Genomic DNA, 11,881 nt, shown 5'->3' on the forward strand with positions numbered 1-11,881 from the left:
ACCATCGGAGCTACGTCGCGATGCGGCAAGATATAGAGGCGCCGCACACCCTCTCTGCTTCACCGACGAAGTAATGGATCACGAATTCCCCGAAGGGTTCAAACCCGTGAATATTGAATCATACGACGGGACAACTGATCCCGCGGTATGGATCGAGGACTTTATCCTCCACATCCACATGGCCCGTGGAGATGACCTCCACGCTATCAAATACCTCCCACTAAAGCTTAAAGGACCAGCTCGGCACTGGTTAAACAGCCTGCCTGAAAATTCTATTGGCAGCTGGGAGGACTTGGAAGAGGCCTTCCTCAACAACTTCCAAGGTACATATGTCTGGCCACCAGACGCCGATGACCTAAGCCACATAGTTCAACAGCCTAGGGAGTCAGCCAGGAAGTTCTAGACTAGGTTCCTGACTAAAAAGAACCAAATTGTCGACTGTCCGGATGCCGAAGCCCTAGTGGCCTTTAAACACAGCATCCGCGACGAATGGCTCGCCCGCCACCTCGGCCAACAAAAGCCAAAATCCATGGCAGCCCTCACGGCACTCATGACCCGCTTTTGCGCGGGTGAGCACAGCTGGTTGGCTCGTAGTAAAAATACAGCCAGCAAGGCAGGACCATCCGAGGTCAAAAACAGCAACGGCAAGCTCCGACGCAACAGACACAAGCGCCGAAGCAATGGTGATAATACCGATGACACTACAGTCAACGCCGGATTCAGTGGCTCCAAGTCCGGCCAACAGAAGAAACCGTACAAGCAAAACAATCAGGGACCATCCAGCTTGGACCGCATACTCGATCGTCCGTGCCAGATACATGGCACCCCGGACAAACCAGCCAATCATACCAACAGAGATTGTTGGGTTTTTCAGCAGGCCGGCAAATTAAATGCCAAAAACAAGGGAAAGGTATCGCAAAGCGAGGATGATGATGAGGAGCCCCGGCAACCGAACTCAGGGGGACAGAATAAGTTTCCCCCTCAGGTCAAAACGGTGAACATGATATATGCTACACACATCCCCAAGAGGGAGCGCAAGCGCGCACTCAGGGACGTCTACACGGTAGAGCCAGTCACCCCAAAATTCAATCCATGGTCGTCATTCCCGATCACTTTTGATCGCCGGGATCACCTGACCAGTATCCATCATGGCGGTTCGGCCGCGCTCGTACTCGACCCAATCATTGATGGATTTCACCTGACGCGCGTCCTTATGGATGGGGGTAGCAGCCTCAATCTGCTCTATCAGGATACAGTGTGCAAAATGGGCATCAACCCATCACGGATCAAACCCACAAAGACTACCTTCAAAGGAGTCATACCAGGTGTAGAGGCCCGCTGTACGGGCTCAATCACATTAGAGGTTGTCTTCGGATCTCCGGAAAACTTCCGAAGCGAGGAGTTAATCTTCGACATCGTCCCCTTTTGTAGTGGCTATCACGCACTGCTTGGACGAACCACATTTGCTCGATTCAATGTGGTACCTCACTACGCTTATCTCAAGCTCAAGATACCCGGACCACGTGGCGTCATAACAGTCAGTGGAAATACGGAACGCTCCCTCTGTACAGAGGAGCATACCACGGCCTTAGCAGCAGAAGTACAGCGCGGCCTTTTCCGGCAGAACCTTAATTCGGCGGCCGAGCCCCTGGACACCATTAAGGGAGTCCGGACTATTCTGCAACAAGACAGCCCGTCTCGTCAAGAGCTTAACTAGCAATTTGGCCTCCGTCCCAATCCCGATCAAATGGCAGCATTCATACCGCGCGTACATAACTACGCACTCAAAATCCCATGGGCATCGATGGAGGCATAGCTAGCTTGCGATCCATAGTGCGGCTCGACTGGCCTTGGATCCGCACACCTTCACTTTTTCTTTTTCATTTTGGGTTTTTCTCTTCTCGAGGCTTTTTCTCATAACCTGATCATCGGACCGGTCACGGTACGGATACACCAAGGAGGCAAGGAGCTTTGACGTAACAAGGGAATCCCCAGGTGGTCTCTGCTAACGATTGCTATACCTGTTTTACATACCCGCACACAGCTCGCTCTTTGTCATGGCATGTTAAATAGCCTTACTTATCGCATTACTTGCACAAGTACGCCTCGGCGTATTAATCAAATTACAATGGAACATAATTGGCAACGTCAGCTTACTACTTGATTTTTTCCTTGCCTATTATATTTATTACTCATCGCACCCGTACACTCTGGTACGTATTACTTCACCAGGGGCTTCACCACACCCCACAATACGGCAGTAAAGTCCGAACACTTATATAGCACGGTTCGGCACCCTGAACTTATAACATTATATGCATCGGCTCCGAATCGTGTCTTTGGTCAATAGTTGGGTTGCCCGGCTCCTGTGCTTACTATCTTACGTTCCGCTATATCGGCTAGGGTAGTAAAGGGAGAACTACTGCGATTGTGTCCCGGTTCTTCCGGACGAGCACCTCAGTAGAGAAAGCCGAAAACTGACTGTCATGATGCGGCGAGAGCCGGTCAGCTGTTCGAGAGGTTTCAAATCCTTAGAGATTTTTTCCGCTTTATGCGAGGAATCGGTTTTTATCCGATCAGGTGTGTATAGCACCCCTTGTTCGGCCTTCTGAATACCAGGGGCTTCGCCAAAATTCTCATTGTCAAACTCCTATGGCTAAGTGAGGGTGATAAAAGCCGTATAGTCTGATTGCCTTGTTCGTTGCGCTAAACACCTCCTTTAAGGACCAGAATGTGGAGTAAAGAGTGTTTAGATTTATCCCGAACACCCCCGTACTATCTACTTGGGGGCAGAAGCCAACGACTGGCCAACCCTCAGATTTCATAAACGGCCGCACAGGAGGTAAAATTTTATAAGTCACAAGCATTATATTACATAACGACCTAGTTTTGTATTAGAGGACAGGATAACATGAATGTTTTCAGGGGAATATAACATCCTTCGCACATTGCTCCACCACAAGGCGGGATCCCTCCAGGACACTATCAAAATATAGCTCGGGTCGGCGGTGGTCCTTGCCCTCAGGCGGCCCCTCGGTCATCAGCTTCTTGGCATCCATCTTCGCCCAGTGCATCTTGGCGCGGGCAAAGGCCATCCGTGCACCTTCAATACAGACCGACCGCTTCATGACTTCAAGCCGTGGGCAGGCACTCACAAGACGCTTCACAAGTCCGAAGTAGCTGCTGGGCATGGGCTCGGCAGGCCATAGCCAGACTATTAGGTCCTTCATGGCTAGCTCGGATGCCTTGTGCAGCTCAAACAGTTGTTTCAGCTGGTCAATGAAGGGCACCGAATGTTCTGGTCCAAGGTATTGAGACCAGAACAGCTTCTCCGTAGAACTCCCTTCTTCGGCTTGATAGAACTCGGCGGCATCTGATACGCTGCGCGGCAAATCCGTAAACGCCCCTGGAGAGCTCCAAATTCGTGTAAGTAAAAGGAACATTTCCTTCGCAGACTTGCTTTGCATAATGAAAGCCTTACCCGCCGCGATCTTCTTGGCCGCCTGGATTTCCTGGAGGGCGCTCTGGGCTTCGGCTCAGGCATCTTGTGCGCTCTGGGGTTGTCTATGAAATTTAGCAAAATTAAACTCATGAGACATATCACCCAAACCAATAGTAACAACATCCTTTTCGCGGTCTATCCTAGCATTAACAGTACTCAAGAAGGGTCTACCAAATATAATGGGACAAAATTCATCTTGTGGGGAACCAAGAACAAGCAGGATATTTAACTTTCCCACACAAGACTTCAACATCTCTAACAATCCCAACTGGTGAAATAGTGTCTATATTGGCAAGCTTAATTGTAACATCAATTTCTTCTATCTCAGCAGGTGCAATATCATGCATAATTTCTTTGTATAAGGAATGAGGTATTGCACTTGCACTAGCACCCATATCACATAAGCCATGATAACAATGATCTCCCATCTTAACAGAAATAACAGGCATGCCTACAACAGGTCTATGTTTATTTTTAGTATCAGGTCTAGCATTCCTAGCGGCTTCATTACAGAAGTAAATAACATGCCCATCAATATTATCAGCCAAGAGATCTTTAACCATAGCAATACCAGGTTCAACTTTAATTTGCTCAGGGGTTTTGGGTGTCTTAATATTACTTTTGTTGACCACAGTTGAAGCTTTAGCATGATCCTTTATTCTAACAGGGAAAGGTGGTTTCTCAATATAAGCAGTAGGAATGACATGATTATTATAAGTGATAGTCTTTTCTTCAACTTTAATAGGTGCAACTACTTTTACTTCAGTGGGAGGATTATATTTAAACCACTTCTCCTTAGGGAGATCAACATGAGTAGCAAATGATTCACAGAAAGAAGCTACTATCTCAGAGTCAAGTCCATATTTAGTGCTAAATTCACGGAAAACATGGTATCCATAAAAGATTTAACACAATCAAACTTAGGTGTTATACCTGACTCCTTACCTTCGTCGAGATCCCAATATTCAGAGTTGCGTTTAATTCTTTCCAATAAATCCCATTTGAATTCAATAGTCTTCATCATAAAAGAGCCAGTACAAGAAGTATCGAGCATGGAGCGATTATTGAGAGAAAGCCGAGCATAAATTTTTTGAATAATCATTTCTCTTAAGAGCTCATGATTGGGGCATGAATATAACATTGACTTAAGCCTCCCCCAAGCTTGAGCGATTCTTTCTCCTTCGCGAGGCCAAAAATTATATATATAATTACGATCACGATGAACAAGATGCATAGGATAAAACTTCTGATGAAAGTCCAATTTCAATCGGTTGTAGTTCCATGATCCCATATCATCACATAGCCTAAGCCATGTCAATGCCTCTCCCTTCAAAGATAAAGGAAAGACCTTCTTCTTGATAACATCCTCGGGCATACCTGCAAGCTTAAATAATCCACAAACTTCATCCACAAAGATTTAGGTGCAAATCGGGATGTAATGTTCCATCACCTGTGAAAGGATTAGCTAGCAGTTTCTCTATCATACTCGAAGGAATTTCAAAGTAAACATTTTCAGTAGGTTCAGTAGGTTGAGGAGCAACTCTTTGCTCTACTGGTCGGGGTGAAGATACCCCGAACAAGCCCCTCAGAGGATTACTTTCCATAGTAACAAGTGACAGTAAATTTCAGCACACTATATAAATTTTTCCTTACCAAATTCCACCTACCAAAGGCGCTTCACTCCCCGGCAACGGCGCAAGAAAAGAGTCTTGATGACCCACAAGTATAGGGGATCTATCGTAGTCCTTTCGATAAGTAAGAGTGTCGAACCCAACGAGGAGCAGAAGGAAATGACAAGCGGTTTTCAGCAAGGTATTCTCTGCAAGCACTGAAATTATCGGTAATAGATAGTTTTGTGATAAGGTAATTTGTAACGGGTGACAAGTAATAAAAGTAAATAAGGTGCAGCAAGATGGCCCAATCCTTTTTGTAGCAAAGGACAAGCCTGGACAAACTCTTATATGAAGGAAAACGCTCCCGAGGACACATGGGAATTATCGTCAAGCTAGTTTTCATCACGCTCATATGATTCGCGTTCGTTACTTTGATAATTTGGTATGTGGGTGGACCGGTGCTTGGGTGCTGCCCTTTCTTGGACAAGCATCCCACTTATGATTAACCCCTATTGCAAGCATCCACAACTACAAAAGAAGTATTAAGGTAAACCTAACCATAGCATGAAACATATGGATCCAAATCAGCCCCTTACGAAGCAACTCATAAACTAGGGTTTAAGCTTCTGTCACTCTAGCAACCCATCATCTACTTATTACTTCCCAATGCCTTCCTCTAGGCCCAAACAATGGTGAAGTGTCATGTAGTCGACGTTCACATAACACCACTAGAGGAAAGACAACATACATCTCATCAAAATATCGAACGAATACCAAATTCACATGACTACTTATAGCAAGACTTCTCCCATGTCCTCAGGAACAAACGTAACTACTCACAAATCATATTCATGTTCATAATCATAGGGGTATTAATATGCATAAAGGATATGAACATATGATCTTCCACCAAATAAACCAACTAGCATCAACTACAAGGAGTAATCAACACTACTAGCAACCCACAGGTACCAATCTGAGGCTTTGGGACAAAGATTGGATACAAGAGATGAACTAGGGCTTGAGAGGAGATGGTGCTGGTGAAGATGTTGATGGAGATTGACCCCCTCCTGATGAGAGGATCGTTGGTGATGACGATGGCGATGATTTCCCCCTCCCGGAGGGATGTTTCCCCGGCAGAACAGCTCTGCCGGAGCCCTAGATTGGTTCCGCCAAGGTTCCGCCTCGTGGCGGCGGAGTTTCTTCCCGAAAGCTTGCTTATGATTTTTTTTCCAGGGTAAAAGACTTCATATAGCAGAAGATGGGCACCGGAGGTCTGCCAGGGGGCCCACGAGGCAGGGGGCGCGCCCAGGGTGGTAGGGCGCGCCCCCCACCCTCGTGGATGGTGGGTGGCCCCCCTCCGGTACTTTCTTCGCTCAGTATTTTTTATTAATTCCAAAAATAACTTCCGTGGAGTTTCAGGACTTTTGGAGTTGTGCAGAATAGGTCTCTAATATTTGCTCCTTTTCCAGCCCAAAATTCCAGCTGCCGGCATTCTCCCTCTTCATGTAAACCTTGTAAAATAAGATAGAATAGGCATAAGTATTGTGACATAACGTGTAATAACAGCCCATAATGCGATAAATATCGATATAAAAGCATGATGCAAAATGGACGTATCAAACCCCTATGCATAGATTAGCCCAATGTCACCTCGGGAATTCGCGAGTTGAATCCCAAGACATACATCAAGTGCTCTCAAATCCAAGAAAGTATTCAATCCGATAAAAGTGAAATCTCAAAGGTAGAACTCAATTCATCACAACAAGACAGAGAGGGGAAAACACCATATGATCCAACTATATTAACAAAGCTCGCGATACATCAAGATCGTGCCAAATCAAGAACACGAGAGAGAGAGAGAGATCAAACACATAGCTACTAGTACAAACCCTCAGCCCCGAGGGTGGACTACTCCCTCCTTATCATGGTGGCCGCCAGGATGATGAAGATGGCCTCCGGTGATGATTTCCCCCTCCGGCATGGTGCCGAAACATGTCTAGATTGGTTTTTCGTGGCTACAGAGGCTTGCGCTGGTGGAACTTCTGATCTAGGGTCATTTCTGGGGTTTCTGTATTTATAGGATTTTTTGGCGTCGGTCTCACGTCTAGATGGGCTTCGAGGTGCCCACTACCCACTAGGGCGAGCCGGGCCCACCTGGCGTGCCCTGGTGGGTAGTGGCCACCTCCTTCACCTTCTGGCCCTCCCACGAAGCTTCTAGTGCCTCTTTTGTTCCAAAAAAATATCAAAAAAATTCACTGCGTTTGGAGAACTTTTATTTCTGCACAAAAAACAACACCACAGTAGTTCTGTTGAAAATAGCATCAGCCCGGGTTAGTTCCAATTAAATCATATAAAATTGCACCCAAACCATATAAAATTGTTGTAAACATGGCATGAATACTTCATAAATTATACATACGTTGGAGACGTATCACACCCCTTCGCTCAATTGACCGTTCGATCTTTGCCCCCCTTCGCTCGATGGAGTGGTCAATCATTGCCTAGTTGACCTGGTCCACCTTTGACCAGTTGAACAGTTGACTTCTAAAAAACCATGAATTTGGAAAAAAACATAAATTAAAAAACTTGAATTTGAAAAAACTTTATTTTTTTAAAAGTCATGAATTTGGAAAAACTTTGTGAATTTTAAAAAGTACTCATTTTTTGGGAAGAATTTGAAAAAAATACGAATTTGGAAAAGTTTGCTAATCTGGAAAAAGTTTATGAATTTTAAAAAAGTTAAGGAATTCAAGAAAAGTTGATGCACTTCAAAAATATTTTTGAATTTGATACTTGTTTGCAAATTCAAAAAATGTTCATGATAAAGAAAGTTCATGAATTAAGAAAAGAGGGAAAAAATAAAAGGGAAAAATAAAAAATAAAAGGAAAGAGAAAAAGAAAACAAGAACAAAGAAAACCTGACAAACAAAAACATAAAATATCCCAAAAACTTGACTGAAAGTATCTTTTTTTAGAAACACTCGTAACTTTATTCCTACTCATAACAATTATAGATACACTGATGAAAATACAAGGTAACTCCTATGACTAAATATTACAATGAAATCTTTTTAAAACACATTCTTCGCGGTATCAATCTCTGATCAAAGAAATACTCCAAAAACTTCGGTAAAGAGGCTGCAATTGGACTGGAGCAACGATGTTGTCACTCTTTCACCCAAACGAACATTACCAATAATGGTTTTTTAAAGCGCTTTGAGTCGCCCATCCAAAAAGATGGGAAGCCTTATCAATGAACGCACTTGGGTTAGGAATGGTCTCCTAGAAGTGCAGGCCGTCGATTCACTATATCTTCACAATGGTATCGAAGAATGATTTCACCTTCACAAAGAATCAGGCTAACAAAAGAAGTTGACACAACAATATAAACTCGGCAGATCTTTCAGATTTGAATAATCGGATTCGCAAGGACAGAAAACTCTATAACCTCATGGCACCGCCAAAAGAACAAGAAGAAATTTACTCTCACAAAACTATGATGACCACTAAACGTTGATGAAGAGCATAAACGTCTTGAAGATCGAAGATCCCCCACCTCTCAGCGCCAAGATTGCAGCATGAGGCGAGGAGACCGTGTATCTAGATTTCTTTTTAGACAAGGCTAGAAGTATCTAGATTTTTTTTTTTGAGAAATGCTAGAAGTATCTAGATGCTTACCCTAACCGGAGGTCTTACATGGGCCGGCCCATAGAATGGCGCGCGGGCCCATAGAATGCTCCAAATCTCTAATCAGTTGCCGGGCTGAGGCCTAATGCAATGCAAGCATAGGCCACGCGGACTACGCGGACTACTGAACCGGATTGCAGCTCACTGGCTGGGGATAGACGGCGACCACGACGACGGCGACGGCAGCGACGGCACCACCCTTCCATTCCTTTCCTTCGTATCAACCCGAAATCCCTTCAGAAAGGCACCAACCACCATGGCGTCGCGAATGGCCACGGTGGTGCTCGCCGGAGCCCTCCCCGTACCCCCGCGCGCTCCCACGGCCGCGGCCGGCGGCACCAAGTTCGTCGTGTGGACGAAGCGCCCGAGCTTCCACCACGGCATTCGCTGCGGCGTCGCCCGTGCCCCGCGCAGCCGCCCGCAGCACGCCTCCTCTCCAAGCACGGCTGAGGTAGCTGCAACTCTTACTCCGAACCACGTCTTCCGAGGTCTCCGGAGGCCTTATCTCCACCTGAATGGTCTGGTTCAGGAGGGAGTTCTCGAGCTGCTCAAGAGCGCGGTCGCGGCAATTGCTATCATCGCCCAGATTTCCGTGGCGCTGCCGGCGAACGCGGTCCTCTACTCGCCGGACACGAACGTGCCCAGGACGGGGGAGCTCGCGCTGCGAAGGGCCATCCCTGCCAACCCAAGCATGAAGACCATACAGGTAAAATTCAGGATCGGCGTCGTGCTTTGCGTGTCCTGCGATTGAGCGTTGTCTCTCAGGTTCTGGGCGCGCATTTTTCAGAACTCGTTGGAGGACATCTCGTACCTGCTGAGGATACCACAGAGGAAGCCGTATGGCTCCATGGAGGGGGATGTCAAGAAGGCCATGCAGGTAAATTGACTCCCCTAACCTGACCTGAAGAACTATTCAGATTGGTGATATATAGAACCATGCGTTGTAAACCTTCTTACTGAACTACCTGAGCTCATCATCCAGAATCCCGATATATAGAACTCGCTCTGAATGCAGATAGCAACTGAAAACAAGGAGGCAATGTTGGCAAGCATGCCTGCAGAACTCAAGGAAAAGGGCTCGGAGCTATATACCACTTTGCTTGAAGGGAAGGTAAGTAATCTATGTTAAGAGAGAAGTGGCTTGGCTCCCTGCTCTATTGGAGCCTCAAATTTCAAAAAACTGAAAATAAATAAGTCACATTTTGAAGTTTCGGAAAATTCAGAAAAAATCTGACATATACACCAAGATTTTATCTACATACCTGTAAAATTTGACTGATAAATACATTTGTTTTTGCATCGGGATCGTTGTATGATATCTGAAGAGGGTGAAATTAAGGTTGTGAAACAAAAGCGAATTGTACTCCCTCCGTTCCAAAATAAGTGTCGTGGTTTTTAGATTACATGATAGCTGAGTTACATAGAACGGAGGGAGTATTAATAGATTACATGATAGCTGAGTTACTTTAGCATCTCTGCAGGGTGGTTTACAAACTCTCTTGAAATATATTAAGGATAAGGACAATGATAGACTCTCCGTAGCGCTTGCTTCTTCTCTTGATACTATTGCTGAATTGGAGCTGTTGCAGGTTAGTCGAGTAAACTTAGAACCATTGGTTTCCAGAAACTGAGAGCAGACTAATTCTGCTCAATTGAAGGTCTGATTACTTAAAGGGATTTTATTTTCTTTCTACAGGCTCCAGGCTTATCCTTTCTCTTACCTAAACAGTATTTAGAGTACCCAAGGTGATTTTCTGTTGGCGTCTCTAGTCTCCAAATGCATTTCATGTCATTTCTGTGATCAATTTATGTATGTAGACATGTTTTCATGCTTCATGTCATAATCACCAGCAATTCTAGATCCAACAACTGCCGCGAGTGTGGAACACTTGCAGGTCTGAAGATTAAAACTGATATGGAATTTGATCATTCAGGACATAGAAAACCATGTAATTCTTTTTTCGTTAGGGTAACTTAAGCATGAGAGAAACAAGTTAAACACGTATCTGCCAGAGCTGCTTGGGAAATAGGCATTTACTTTTATCGTAGCGCTGAATATTCACTAGAGAAGGGAATCACTGTAGGCAGCTAAAAGTTTATCAATATTCGGACGCTGGTTGGTTATTGCGTCCGTTTCCTTGCTTATATTTAATTCTCCGAGTAGAAATTCTCAGATACAAACACTTGCCTCCTCCTTCCTAATATGTAAGCCCCAATTGAATTTTGAGCCTAGGATCACGAATTTGAGTAACAAAATATGAGAAACAGTTGATACGGTACATGCCCGTTTGATTTTTTTTTTTTTTAGTATCAGGAAATGGCAAGAGAAAAAACACCTCACTTTCTATAATATTTGAAAATGATAAATTCCAGGTTGGCACCGAGCGATCAGAACATCACCCAAATAATTTTCCTTTGAAATTACTGAGGCACCATAAGAAAACATTGTCCGCTTATGATTAGTTATTAATGCATAAGCTATACAATATGTGCAGATTAGTAACAACGGATTCTGCAACTATAATCTTGGTTTGCATTTTATAATCCTCAGGGCGTTGGGACACTAATATTAGTTGTTTGGTTTTTCGCCTGATCTGTAAAAAAGATACATGCACGAAATTTAATTTAAATGACTTGTCATTTATAGGCTAACAGGAAGAGCAGTTGTTGAATTCACAGTTGAGAAAGGTGATGGCTCAACATTCTTTCCAACTGCTGGTGGTGAACCCAAAAGTGCTGCTACAATTCAGGTAGCTGTTTGCCTGATTGTGATATCATAAACAGTTGAGTCAGCATCTTGCTACCTTATCAATATGTATGCCAAGATAATGGCGGAGGTCTCCTTTTCCCTTCGCTGTCAGTTTCTACAATCACTTGTGAAATGTTTTAGTGGCTACTTGATAGCAAGGCATCCTCAAGTACACTCTTTTAACAATGATAAATAGGAACCATAACCTGGATAATGCCATGTAGACTTCGGGAGCATACACTAAATTTTCAGTTCTTTTTTCTGAAAGAAATCACAAATCTCATGTCATGACTTGGTAGTTAGTTCGTACTACATACAGATTTCAAC

General features: G+C 44.5%; 1 protein-coding gene across 2 annotated transcripts in view; it reads left to right on the top strand.

Annotated features, from left to right (window-relative positions):
• The first annotated feature begins 8,913 nt into the window (after positions 1-8,913).
• The window catches only part of LOC123052378 (peptidyl-prolyl cis-trans isomerase CYP37, chloroplastic), a 5,870-nt gene continuing 2,902 nt past the window's right edge, over positions 8,914-11,881 (top strand). The window contains exons 1-7 of one of the 2 annotated variants that reach the window (XM_044475527.1): positions 8,916-9,256; positions 9,335-9,511; positions 9,593-9,682; positions 9,821-9,916; positions 10,287-10,394; positions 10,502-10,551; positions 11,453-11,555. In XM_044475527.1, coding sequence (XP_044331462.1) covers positions 9,062-9,256; positions 9,335-9,511; positions 9,593-9,682; positions 9,821-9,916; positions 10,287-10,394; positions 10,502-10,551; positions 11,453-11,555 — 819 coding nt within the window. In that variant the 5' untranslated portion in view covers positions 8,916-9,061. Of the gene's footprint in view, positions 9,512-9,592; positions 9,683-9,820; positions 9,917-10,286; positions 10,395-10,501; positions 10,552-11,452; positions 11,556-11,881 lie in introns of both variants that reach the window. The other variant, XM_044475526.1, reaches the window with a different exon arrangement.

The sequence above is a fragment of the Triticum aestivum genome, chromosome 2D (assembly GCF_018294505.1).
Source record: "Triticum aestivum cultivar Chinese Spring chromosome 2D, IWGSC CS RefSeq v2.1, whole genome shotgun sequence".
NCBI classification, from domain to species: domain Eukaryota; kingdom Viridiplantae; phylum Streptophyta; class Magnoliopsida; order Poales; family Poaceae; genus Triticum; species Triticum aestivum.